At 37.5% G+C, this 14,242-nt stretch overlaps 1 protein-coding gene across 1 annotated transcript in view; it reads left to right on the top strand.

The window, feature by feature from the left end:
• Positions 1 to 10,228, top strand: part of LOC139711884 (uncharacterized) — a 103,091-nt gene extending 92,863 nt beyond the window's left edge. Inside the window, exons 37-41 of the mRNA XM_071623733.1 lie at positions 1,895 to 2,044; positions 2,623 to 2,739; positions 4,288 to 4,479; positions 6,012 to 6,298; positions 7,606 to 10,228. Coding sequence (XP_071479834.1) covers positions 1,895 to 2,044; positions 2,623 to 2,739; positions 4,288 to 4,479; positions 6,012 to 6,298; positions 7,606 to 7,860 — 1,001 coding nt within the window. The 3' untranslated portion in view covers positions 7,861 to 10,228. The remainder of the gene's footprint in view (positions 1 to 1,894; positions 2,045 to 2,622; positions 2,740 to 4,287; positions 4,480 to 6,011; positions 6,299 to 7,605) is intronic.
• The last annotated feature ends 4,014 nt before the right edge of the window (positions 10,229 to 14,242 follow it).

Raw genomic sequence — 14,242 nt, 5'->3', positions numbered from 1 at the left:
TGCGGTTAGTTCAATAATAGGTATAAGTGAGTGTTAGTTATCACGACAGAAAAATCTCCTCGACTTTAGAATATCACAAGATTCTGAAGTAAAGATATAGACGAAATTTATTGGAGGGGAAACAATAATATTGGTAAAAGCAAATTAAACACAAACACAAACTTTTGAGAAACAAAGGGAAAAGTTATTAACTATGAGGATAGACTGTGGAAAACCATTAAAGATATGAATTAATAAACAAGAGACGCATATAGAGTAACGAAAAATCCGAAAGGGTTAGTGGCATGAAAATAGGGGGGCTTAGTAAAGGAGAAAATGTACTGGAAGGTAAATCTTAATATTGGCAGAAGCAAATTAAATGACAACTTTAATATGAGAAACAAGTGGAAAAGTTATTAACTAGACTGTTGAAGACTATCAAAGATATAAATTAATAAACAAGCGACGAATAGAGTAACGAAAATGCCGAAATAGCTATTGACATGAGAAATAAGAAGCTTGCTCAAAGACAAAATATATTGGAAGTGAAACAATAATATTGGCAGAAGCAAATTAAACAACAGTATCACCGCCAGCGCCACGTTTTCAAAAGTGGGGGGAGGGGCACTTCCGGGTTTCATGAGCTAACAAGCAAAAAAAAAAAGACCTTCAGCACAACTTCCGGGTTTCTTCAACTAAGCAAAAAAAAAAAAAAGAAAAGGTCTCCCGCGCAAAAACCAGCCTTACCGTGCTCACACTTCAAGGTGTCTATCTATTTCTTTCTAGTGCCACTTTCGCACTTCCGGGGTTTAAAAAAAAAAGGGGGGCCCAAAGTGGTGACACCTTATGTATTCCTTTGTATACATGGTGCAAAAAAGTGGGGGGGGGGGAGAGTAAGTGTTCCATGCAGTGCTCATAAACTCTGCTTGAATTTGAAATAACTTGCCATTCTGAACCTGTATGATATGAAGATGTCATTTGATGTACCACCAAACATGTTCCAGGTAGAATACTACCATTACGATACTTCTTCCACCAAAACCTCTTGATAGGAGGATGTCCTCCTGATACAAGCTTTTCTGTGTGGTCATCTTTGGCTGTTACCTTCTGTTCACTAAACCCCTTATTTTGAGATATTCCTTACAGCAAAATGAAGAAAAAAAGATTGTGGTTTATACACTGGTAAATACAGTACATACATGTACATGAAAAGTTACATTATAGACAGCTGACCAATACAGGTAAGTTGGCATCTATTAAGTGTAAAACTTATCTCGCGTTTCTACAGTCATTTTCATCATATAGTCAAATATCAAGTTATTACACCATAATCTCATATCATTGAATTGAATACACAAAATTGCCTTAGAAAAAAGGAAAGAAATATCCGGTTGTAATTGTTGGCCTGAAAGTGAGAATTTGTCACCTCATTTTGCTTCTGGTTTTTTTTTTCATTTTTCCTCTATAGAACCAGTAATATGGTGGATATTCATTACATTGAGTGATAATTCTATGGGGATGTTAATAGGATTATTTAACATGCAGTGTACTGGTATATCCATGATTTATTTGTTTTCAGGGCGCAAATTTAGAGAATGTCTCTTTGAACTCGCATTTGCTGTATGAAAGCTGCTTCAAACAGTATCTGATGTATTCATATATTGTGTCAATCATACCAGGGATAAATGGTAATACTGTATGCCAGATATTAGCCCAAGTCATCTGAGAGGGCTGACTATAGTTTCTTATGTTGTACAACAATCTGTTGCCTGTAACTTTTCCTGTTTTATACTACCATGCTTTTGTCTGTATTGGCTATAAAATGCTCCTGTACCCTAGGTTTGTATATCATTTCCATGATTGATTGGTAAGTTTTGTACCCTGTATCGCTCAAACCCACTTTTCCACTTTGTAGGTCAATCCGGTTTCAATGGTCTGAAGGGTCAGAAGGGAGACCCATCCATTGCCCAGAAAGGAGTCAAGGGTGAACCAGGAGTTAAAGGCTTTGCGGGATTTAGTGGGCCTCCAGGACCACCGGGCCCAGATGGAGAAAGGGGTCAACAGGGTAAGGACAGAGTAAATACTGTTTCACCAAGTCTACCTCTGTATGTTCTTTGGTGTGATTGCTTTCTGTTTTCTCAGGAGAAGATTAGTCTGGTTTTTCTCTTGCATTTGCAATCTTTTCAATGTGTAGTCCACAAATTTGCCAAATACATTGCCCAGTTTGTAATGACTCAGTGTCCTTTGTGAGATTAATATATGCAAGCGTGAAAAAACCCTATATTTTTCACTTTTGCCATACATAGAATCAATTCACTAGAATGATAGAGAATCTTTTGTTCGCATGCACATAAAATGTCATATTATGGCCTTTGCAGTGTCAATATCAACAAATGAAATGAAGCCAAATGCCCTGTCAGACTTATATAGCCATATAGACTTGTCTATTACAAGTGTTAGATTTGAAAGCCCTTCTGTGTAAAGAGCTTGACTCAGTCCACTTCAAATAATCCCCAGAGGTCAGGGATGGTGCACATTATCTCACAACACTGCAGGGTCGAGTTGTTGAAGATTATGCAAAGTAATAATGAGAGTGGATATTGTGAACAAAAATTAATCTTTGCTTTGATTTGCCTCCCCAAGGTCCCCCAGGTAATCCAGGACGATTCGGTGACTTTGGTGCCCCAGGACCTGATGGCCCACTAGGCAATCCTGGTGGACGGGGAGACATTGGTAACCCGGGTGTTGATGGAGGTCCAGGTGAGATATGAAACACATTGCCCAATGTTTGGAAATTATTGTGTTTTCTATCTACTTATTTTCAGTACCGGTACATAACATACCGGTTCACTCCTCATTTTCCCAATCTGTTTACAGATAATCTCTCACAGCATCTTGCCAGTATTGTTGGCATATCAGGAATTTTCACCATCTGATGAAAAGTATGTCCCATGTAAAAGTGCTAACAATGATATGTCTGTGAAATATCGCCATAATAGTCATGAATAAATGGTGGTGACTATACAAGAAAATATCTATGAGCCAACTACACTGTATTTGTTGCACCTAGTCAAAACCTACATGTATGTATGGATATGATGATTACAGGCTGGCCATTTGTGACCATTGTAAAGACCGTATGGATGCACACTGTAGAATCATATCTGTTTAATCACCTTGTTTTCAAATCAACCATTTCAATTGATGCGTTTAGTGGTATTGAGATGTCTTCATTAACTTGTGATTGTAGGTTTGCAAGAGTTTGTGTTTGAATTTGTTTTATTTTTTGTTAACTTGATCATGCCCATGTTTAGCTAGTTATCACTATGAATTTACAGCTCATATTTGATATTTCAAAAAGGTTTGTATCTGCATATTACGTCCTGTATTATAAAGCAAGTGTGCTGTGTGTGTGTTCATGTACCCAAGAAAAAGTAAGAAGCATTGAATGAGAAAATTGAAGACTAACAGTGAACCAACTTTTTTTTTGTCCATCTGGGTGGTAGGGCCGGCACATTAGAAAAGGAAAAATGTCTAGGAAAGAACATAGTGGTATGCATAATACACTCACATAATATATGTTGACAATGGATTACAGTTTACATTCAAAGTAATTTGTGTAAAGTACCAGTATGGGTCAAACCATAAGCCTTTGCACAATAGGAAATCTTACAAAGAACAGTGCAGTATCTGTTATGATGGCTTGTTTGTTCTGTTGTGTCATTATTATTATCATAGTTTTCTCTTCAAAATGTGAAAAAGTGTCAGTTCAGATAATAAAGATATATGGAGATAAACGAGGAGCAAACAAAGAAAATTAAGGAGTTGAACAAGAAGTGGTGGATTAGTTTAATGTTGATTTTCAATACATTAAAATATTGATATGACTTTTAAAAAATCCATTTACTCACATTATCTGATTTATAACCCAATAAAATTTTAAAAAAATTATGGCAAGATGCATTTCTGAATACCATAAAATAGTCACTATTTTCTGAGCTGCACACTAACCCATTCTTTTTACTGGTCCGACCTGTTTGTCTTACCAGTAGGTACCCAGTTTTTCTATGTTTTACTGGTCCATTCCTGAAACAGTTGCTGGTCCGACAGTGATTTTCACTTGGTCAGGGACCATCGTACCAGTGCCAGTGTGCAGCATTGCTATCTTTAAGTTCTTTAACAATCATCGCAAAAGACTTTTGTTTGTCAGATGTTCCCTGTAGCAAGCTACGTATGTATATCTCGTTCCTTAATCAATTGCTGTATGTATTTCTTACGGCATTTTATTGGTTATGTCTGTTAACTCAGGAATACCTGGAGTACCAGGACTCAAGGGACTGCCGGGAGACAATGGCCTGATTCCTAACCGAGGTCACTTCATCGTGCGACACAGCCAGTCCCGTCAGCTGCCAAGCTGTCCAACAGGTACCTTTGAGCTGTGGCGTGGATACAGTATGCTGTTCGCTCAGGGCAACGAAAGGGCGCACCACCAGGACCTTGGTAAGTGTATGCGCTTGTGCACTTTTAATTCTTTATGTGCCATGGCGGAAACCTCCTGTGTGCCACATTATTCTGAGAAACACATGTAGTCATGCTTTGAGAAAACATTCTGTTTTCCAATGCTATGTTACTCCTATAGATTTCTGTTAAGCTGAGACAAATAGTGAGTATAACGTTGTAGAGAAAATGCCAAGCTTTGCTTTAATGTAAATTGTATGACACGTCTATGATTGTTTTTCTTACAAATGACCAGTAGCTACATTACCGTGGAAGCATGACCTTTGTACACAAAACAGTGACAGACACTTAGAATTTATGCACAAATTCAGAAAGGAACACCGCCTGAAAATCAACCACCACATAAAATACAATTATATGCGAGAGGAACGAGAGCTTGAGAAACGCTTTCATTGTATTACGGCATTTGGCGATTTATCGATCGGTTCGGGCGGGTTTGTGCGTTGGAGCAGAATATGCGAGTTGGCACGCCGTCGACTGAGTCAGACGTGTTAACGTGGCACATAAAGAGTTAACAATTGATAAGTGGTATAAATTCCCAGTCGTTCAGAGATGACTTAGCGCCACTGGTCTTGTGACTGCTTGCTTACAAGCTTTCATTGCCTCCTTAACCCGTTGAAGACTATAATCCCAAGTATACTCTGGTAGGTGTCTATGGGAAATGCATGTTATAGCAAATCAGTCCATCCTCAACAGGTAATAGCAGCCATGTAGAACAAATCCTGATGCAAATAAAAAGACACAATGACCTTAGCAACACTGTTCATCTCATTAAGCTTGGTGCACTACGACACTAACTGTTGTTGTTTTTTTCTCTCTCATTTCTGTGCTTTCATTAATTGCAACAACTTTTATATTTCACTTATGAATCTATTTCTTTTCCCTCTTGTATCGCAGGCTTTCTTGTTGAGCTAATTTTCCCAGAGAACATTTTTATTTTGTTTTTCAATATAAAGTTTCCTCCAGACCACAATTTTAGTGTAGAGCCTCAAGGGCAAATGCTCAGACAGTATGTTAAGTCCTGATCACATGTTAGAGTCAGAGTCAGTGTATACATGTAGATATGACTGGTGTCACGATAGATTAGAGCTACCAGGAGAGAGATCTCTGGCAAGCAGTTTGGTAGTATTCCTTAAAAAACTACTGGGTTTTGAGAAGAGGATAGCTGAGTGAAAAGCCTAGAAGTATTGAGAGATATCATTTTGCTTTAATTTAGTTTTGTGTAGATCTTATGTGAGCAGAGAAGATAATAGTATTAGACCAGTTGATTTTTGGTTATTTGAGCACTGCCTTTCATCGTACTAGATAATATCAGCTCAACAAGTAAAATATATCAATAAGCATAACAGCAGTTGTTAACAGATGTTTTGACATGACATGGGTGCTGCTGATGACGATGAAGATGATAATGGTGAGCTACATTCAGTACACAGTGCTTTAGTTAAAACAAATCACAGCTTTGCTCATTTATTTTGCGAAATATTTGATCTCATTTTACTCTTTGCTGCCCCCAGGCGACCCAGGCTCATGTCTCCGCCGCTTCAGCACAATGCCTTTCCTCTTCTGCAACTTCAACAATGTGTGCAACTACGCCAGCCGCAACGACAAGTCTTACTGGCTGACCACCAATGAGCCTATTCCCATGATGCCCTTAATGAATCGAGAGATCGAGCCGTACATCAGTCGCTGTCTGGTCTGTGAAGCACCGACCCGAGCCATCGCGGTGCATAGTCAGTCCCTAGACATCCCAGCCTGCCCAAGCGGCTGGAGGAGCCTCTGGACTGGATACAGCTTTGCCATGGTAGGATTTTTTCTCATGCAGTTGTCTTTGACAATTTTTTACTTGATATTGATAGTATCTAATATTTCTTCACATCTCAGATTTAAAAGACATTTTTGCAAAAAGTTTAATTCTTTAGTTAGAACCACAAGTATGTCAATGAGAAATAAAAGTACAGTAAATTTGGATGTCCTCAGATCTAGACAAAGTTTGTATGCATTAGTCTCACAAGAGTCAAATATCTTTTTGACTGATAAGATTTTAATTTTGTGTCCCACTTATCCATTACTCATTAACATTCTTAAACATGTGTTATGTTTCTGTTGCGTGTTGCTGTAAACAAACCATGAATATTGTCCATGACTTGTATCCACTTCCCTTTGACTTATGCTGGACATTGATGCAATATGTATAATGTGCTGATGAGTTTCATAATACAACTTTTAAAACTCAATAAAGTTCACACTTTATACTTTGATATCTACAAATCCATTTCGTCAGCAGAGTTTATTGAAATAAAAATACGATTTGGCCACATGTAATGCTTTTAAAAGTATATATAAAGCATGCATGCATTATGTACATACTTCTCAAATGATGTTGAGCCAGTCACTGATATGACAGTATACTGATGTTGAAAGGAACGTTATTTGATCTTGGACTTTACATACAGTGAAACATGGGCAGCACTGTACCATCCATGAAGACTCAAGGCAAATCGTTCAATATCTTCCAAACTAAAAGGATGCAAGTGTTTTAATACTTGTTTGGCAACTAACACAGTGCTCTATGTTGTTGTTTCTAAACTTCTTTATTCACATAACTGTGACATCATTTGTGTGATATGTTTCTCCTTTTTTGTTGTCGTTGTTGCAAGATTACTTCTGACTTTGTTCTGTTGAAGAAGAGAAAACAAAACAACTGGTCATTGTTTCGTGAAGATACATATGCAAAAAGTTCTTCCAGGGCAACAGCGTTATAACTGATGTACAGATTTATTAAAAAGATTATTCCAATTGTTTTGTTACACAAAGTATTTGTAGAAAGCAGTACTTTGTCTGATAGAGGAGAGAGATGATAGGCAGAACGTTTGTATTGTATCTTTGCTTTTGTCCACTGATCTGGTGATTTAGTCACCCTTTATTTTAAAACCCATCCCATCACATCTATTATGTCCACATGTTTTTGACAAATGCCTATATGATGAATAATATGCCTGGAAAGTGAAAAGGGTGGTATGGTCCTTTAAATACATAGTATGAAATATTTTTTATAAACCAAGACTCACAGATTTCTTTGCTTTGTGAATCCTATTTTCCCATCTCCAGTACACATCAGCAGGCGCTGATGGTGGTGGTCAACCCCTGGAGTCTGTGGGCTCCTGTCTGGAGAGCTTCCGGGCCACGCCTTTCATTGAGTGCAATGGGCGTGGCAACTGCTTCTTCTTTGCCAACAAGTTCAGCTTCTGGCTGACAGTCATCAATGAGGAGGATCAGTTCGCCATCCCACAGAAGCGCACCATCAAAGCAGGCCAGCTACAGTCAGTAGTAGGACGCTGCAGTGTCTGTCTCAAGATTAACTAGGGGTGCAGTGAGGGCTTCATTAGGGGTGGGCTAGGGGGTAGAGGCTGTATTAGGTGTCTTTTTAGCCTCATAGGATATCATATTGTGATCATGTCAAAGGAAAGCATTGGGCACTGACTGGAAAGGATTGAACATGGAGACAAGAATTGGAGGATTGCTGTCAACATCCAGACACATGGAAAACTGGTTCTCTGATTCAAGAATGGGTGAAGCTGGAATGCCTGCAAATACATTTCAATGGAAGGGAACGATGGCAAGGCTATGATAAACTTGTAAACTGAAGTAGGATCCATAGCAATGATACTTACATTTAGACATGAATCTCTGAGTGATGGCAAGAAAAGGGGCATGGAAGCCATCTGGCAGTGTAGATGGTCACATGCAGCATCATGTACAGATGGCTCTACAAATTGCATGACATCAGCATCATTGGTCCACAGAGGGAGCCTTTCATTGACCAGAATACAATATGACAAGTGATCCAGGTTGTCATCTAAGAGTTTCTAAAAGTCAGATCTTTCTGCTTCATTCTGTCACAATTCATGTATGTAGAATTACCAAGCTGCCTCAAGTTTTGTCATAAATCAGGTTAAATCAGGTTTCAACTTGGAGACTTTGGACAGGAGAAACTAGTTCATGGCAGTTTGGCATTTATTTAGCATGCATTCTTCTTCAACTACCTACCAAACACTCTATGGGCATCCATATTGTTTCTGAGAAGATAAGAGACAATATTGGTTAATGGGGGACTATTGTAATTTTGTACCACCAATGTCAGCTTGTCGTTTTCTAGTTGTGGCATTTTTTAGCTAGTCTGTTGCTAGTTTAATTATTGGGATTAAAATGATAAAAGTTTTCCGAATAGAAGCTGTTTTACTTTGAATGTCTGCCTCTGAAAGTCACATAGCACTACTTTTGTCAGGGATCAAATTTCACAAGATTGTTGTATGGTAACACAATTGGCTGTACAAGTGTGTGCTCTGTATTTTAAGAAATTCAAAGCCTCATTTAAGTTCAGTTTGTCTTCGAGCATTTTTTAATATATTGTTGCAACATTGATGTTTTAGGTTTTTTGTGCATTTTTGTATTGCTTAATGATGACCAGACTTCACTCGACTATCAGTGTTGGGTGATGCCATGGAGTTAAATATTACCGTTCAATGTGCCGTGTTTGCTTTCTAATTATGTGTGTAAACTTCTTCCTATGAAAGCAAGAAGCATCACAGAAAGTTGTTTACATTCACCAACAGCTTATTCTTGCCCAATGTGTGAAGCATAGCATTTCAGCTTATTGTTGAAAGAAAATCCTGGTTTGCATTTGAATATGAAGGTGCTGCAAAAGATGTATCGTATGTAGAAAATTAACACAAACTGGTGCTAAGTCGTTTTACTCTAGATACAGGATATATATTTTCAACAACAGTGTGTTATTGCGTGTACTAAATGCTGAGAAAAAAATCATTGTGTCTTATCTCATTTGTATTTAAATGAAAGAAGTTTTAAATTGAAAACCGGACATTGTAAAAAGTTCAATCGCTTTGAAGTGCATAGCCTCAGAACTCGTTACTTTTTGTATCACTATGAGAAGGAGCAGCATGCTTATACAGAATTTCAGTGTTGTGGTTATTTCCAATATTGTGAGACAATTTTCAGGCAATTATTTTACTATAGCATCATAGGATAGACAAGATTCTTTTCCATAGTAGTGTGGAACTATGTGTATATCTATAATTATTGTATGATGTATTTATAGATCACTGTACAAAGGATTATGACGTTTTCCCCTTTTAAATTTCTTGCCATGAAATTCCTAAATTGTAAGTACCAGATATAGTGACTGTGGTCTCGACTGCTTATCTGCTGTCTTAGTTGATTATCTGTATAAAGATCTTCCGTCAGATCATGAAAAAAGAGCCAGCTAGTTTATTTATGAGTACAATCATGCTATTTTCTATGAAGGCACAGGGATGTCTAGTCATACTAGACTGGTTTCTGTGAAATTTTGAAGTCATTATTACTTCATCCCCCCTTTTTATAACTGTAGTTCATACTGACATAGAGTCAGTACAAGAAGGTTATAGTGTATAAATAAACAAGAGGTGGTCTGCCTGTGAACTTGAGGAAAACTGACACTCAGATGAATATGACCAGAGAAAAATATTTCCACCTCAATTTCATTGACATGCACCTTTACAGGATTGAAATTTGATTTGAATACAACCATCTCTCTATTAAGTCAAATTAGTCTAGTTTGTCATTTGTTTTGAAAGGAACAAGGACATTTAAAAAATAAATGACAAATTACACTCTACTGATGGGAGCATAGTGTTGGCGAAGTTTCTTGAGATTGTTGATGTGTGTTTATGTCAATGTGAAATATCAATAGTCACACACCTGTCAAATCACTAGATAAACATGAACAGAACATTTGGTGATATTTGTGAAAGTGTTTTTGAATAAAAAATGACAAGCAATAACATACCACAGAATGGTTAAATTATCGTTTTTAATGAAATCATTAAGGTAATGTTTTAGTCTAGGTATTTCGTGGCTCAAGATACTGCAACTTCTATGTGGGATGCTTGAATAAGTAACTTCATTTACACAAGATGCAGAAAGAAAGATAATAAAGATGTATTTGACATAAAATACACAAACAAAAACCCAAGAAGGCCCTGCTTAGTCAAAAGATAAAAGGAGACAGGGTAGAGAAAGATAATACATTCACAATTATTGTTACCCTGTACCATTTAAAACATACCAGAAATTATTGAGCAGAATATGACACTAGTCATTCTTAACAGCAACTACAATAGCTGTGAACTGTGGCATATATATCAACATATCACTGTGACCCTCAACAGCTACTACAATAACCATGATATAGCACATAATATATGTGACCCACTCCAACAAAAGGATCCGAAAGTCGGGGGCGGACAATTTTCTGAAAATGGCATGACATTATTCCCTTAATCTTCTACTTTAATTTCATATATAGCACAACTAATAAAGATACTCGGTTGCGGAGATATCAATGATTTAATCAGCGCAGGTCAAGTGGCTGAGGCAATCAGAGTTTCGAGAAAAACACCTTCAAAGTTTTCCTTCCGATGCTATCAGTTTTCACCGCTTGACTATAGAAGGCATGTTCCTAGCGACCTCCACGATGCTCATTCAGGCTTAGCGCCTGCGGTCTAGGCACGACCAATCGGTAATCAGGCTGCCACGCACTGACCAATAAGATCACTCCCTCGTTGCTAGGGGCGGACTTGGCTGCGGCGCTAAATCCAGATCTTCGGACACGTTTCTCTTACGTTGAAAGTCAGAAAGTCATGGCCCAGAAAAACTCTGATTTCTTGCCTTTCCTTTGATCATTTAGCTTCAAAATTTCGGCAGACGTTAGACAAAACATAAGACTACAAAATCACGCCAAAATCAGAAATCCGGTTATTTTGACCAATTTTGATGATGAGACTTCAAACTCAATTTTCTCTGCTCAGCCGTCAGCGAGTTTAGGATCCTTTTGTTGTAGCGGGTCACATATATCAGTGCTGATATAAAGGGTGGCCCAGAAAGAACGGAACACTTAAGATCTTTCATTTCAACAATATTGTTGCAAATATGTCATTATTTTGCATACTATTGGAAAGGCCTTTCTTTTTCCAATAGAATGACACCAAGTTCTTTGATTTTGGTTAATGCGTTATGATTGTATGACCATTTTTGTCAACCCTTGCAATTTTCAAAATGTGATCAATTTGCACTCTCAGAGATACCGAAACCAGTGAGAATTCGGCTTGCCATAGAACCAGTAGCATTTACAATGTGTGGAATGTTGGGCGGAAGGTGTAATTGTCATTGTCCGTTATCATTGTGAATAATGTGAATGTCATTGCAAATATCATTGTGAATGCTACTTGTTCTATGGCAAGCCGAATTCTTGCTGGTTTCAGTATCTCTGAGAGTGCAAAATGATCACATTTTGAAAATCATAATACATTAAAGGGACTGTACAGTACTGGTTGAGGTGGGGATTCTTGTTTTGAACATTCTGAAGTGAGATAATAAAAAGCCTCTTATGAAATATGAAAGAGCATGTAATTTTAATAAGGATTCAACGTTTATTTGATGAAAATTGGTTTTCAAATGGCTGAGATATCCCAAAAAGTGCTAATAATATAAGGCGACATGTCACAACTTTATTAGGATCTCTTTGTTTCACCGTGCTTTTGGATATCTCAGCCATTTCAAAACCGATTTTCATCGAATAAACTTTTGATACCCCTTAGAACTGCATGCTCTTTGACATCTCATAGAGTGGTTTCTGAATATCTCGCAAAACGTTCAAAGATCTTCGGTGTTCCGTTCTTTCTGGGCCACCCTGTATAATTATGACTCTAGTCTATGGTCACTATCGTTATCCACCATAAAAGAATGCCTCATAAAATTTTCTCCCTTGAAGACAAGTAAATGATATTCAAATGATAATTAATATAATTATCAGGTGATGAGCCAGTAGGCATATCACCTACTGTGATTGTTAAAATTTGTCTTTGTTATGTGATATGCTATCACCGTATCACCTATCGTATCTGTATGGAATCTTCCCTTTTTTGTATTCTTTCTTCCTGATGAATTTTTTGAACACAATATCTCAACAATGACTTGACCAATTAACATTAAATTTTCCCTCATCATACTTGATATTAATATCTAAATAAAGAAAACTTTTCATACAGTTAACTTATCTGTGACATCATATACATGTAGGCACCATGTTGTGAATTTGAGGTGATGTCATATGATCGATCATATCTTGGCAAACTGCTGTATTAAAAGTCGTGTCTAAATTGTTTCCGTATGCATAAAGTTCAAGTCATGTGTGATCTTACTGCATAACACTGATATTTGTCAGGTTGACTTTTTGATGTGCATATGCACGTGTCAGAATGATAAAATCCTCCAAACGACTTCCAGACTGATTTTCTATACGTTTCAGACAACTTTAAGCATTTCAAAAATTTCCACATGTATGCATCTGTCCGCACGTTTTTGCATAAGCGACATGGAAACACACTTTTTTGCTTTGATTCCTGATACAACCAGTAGTAATATTCACTGATTTCTGGTCATAACAACCTTAACCAGTGACAAGGTAATGCACATTTTGTGCCAATGTTAAAACTGTCTATGTTCAAATATAGTGAAAAAACATGCCTTCGTTTATTTCGCCATAGCTCCTCAAAATGCAGGGTGATCCCCTATTTGTATTGCATCAGCTCCACCCGACCCCCTTCATGGTTACTTCCCTAAAAAATCACTATTTTTCACTCCCAGCCAGTTGAGAGACTGAACATCTCTGGCTGTACCAGCCACAGAATTCTTATCAGATTTCATTGTATCACACAACAGTTGCCATGTTTTACAACATTTGGGTTTAAAAAATCATGCAAATGGGATATAGGGTATGTGTTTGGGGATTCATGTGCTTAAACAGGCCCTCTGCCCAAGTAGTCAAGTTCACATCTAAATTCACACACAGGCAATTTCTCTTAACCCTAACTAGGCCGGGGGGGCCTCCGAGGCCCCCCCCCCTCGACGTTTCACACGATGTATCGCTATCGCGAGAAGCTATCGCCGCGACGTTTCATGACTTTTTTCTTTCGAGTCTCCCGCATCTTTTGACACCAAATTTGCGATGCCCGGGTGTGCGGTTCCGAAGTTGCGCATAAATATGCACGTGCATGTCAGACCAAAAATTGCTCAAAAACATGAATTTTTGTGCAATTTCAATGCAAACTGTGTTTACACGCAAATTTCATAAAAGCATGATTATTTTGGGGGTTTATTGATTAAAATCAATTAATAATGCATTTTCTTGTTCGGAACAATGTCACGGACAAATTTAATCGAAAAAACAATGAAAAACATAAAGTCGAAAAAACAGAAATATATAAGAAATTCAAAAACAATAAAATACTTGGGAAATTTTTTCTGATTATGCAATTTTTTTCTCTTACATTTGCTAAGGACACTAAAAAGAATATTTACACCCAAAATCTGCCTGTTTTGAGCTTTATTTAGTGATTTATACCAAATTGTCTGATTTCATGCATCATTATGCATAAATTAGCATAATTTAATGTAAATGATAGTTTTTGAAAAAATTAACTTCATGGTACTTTAGATTACATCATAGGCAATGCATGTGCCAATTTTCGTCGCGATCGCCCCCCCCCAGCTCTATCATCTACCTAAATAGCCCGGCCTAGTTAGGGTTAATTTTTTGTCTCAGGTAATATTGCTATTGCTCTGGGGCTGTCATCATATGACCCTCAAGGACAAGTTCACCTTGATGTACATGTGAATTGAGTGAAGG

The sequence above is a fragment of the Diadema antillarum genome, unplaced genomic scaffold (genome assembly GCF_040938485.1).
Source record: "Diadema antillarum isolate AM-2024a unplaced genomic scaffold, OU_Dant_1.0 seq00001725_RagTag, whole genome shotgun sequence".
NCBI lineage: Eukaryota > Metazoa > Echinodermata > Echinoidea > Diadematoida > Diadematidae > Diadema > Diadema antillarum.
This window is presented reverse-complemented; position numbering and strand designations above follow the sequence as displayed.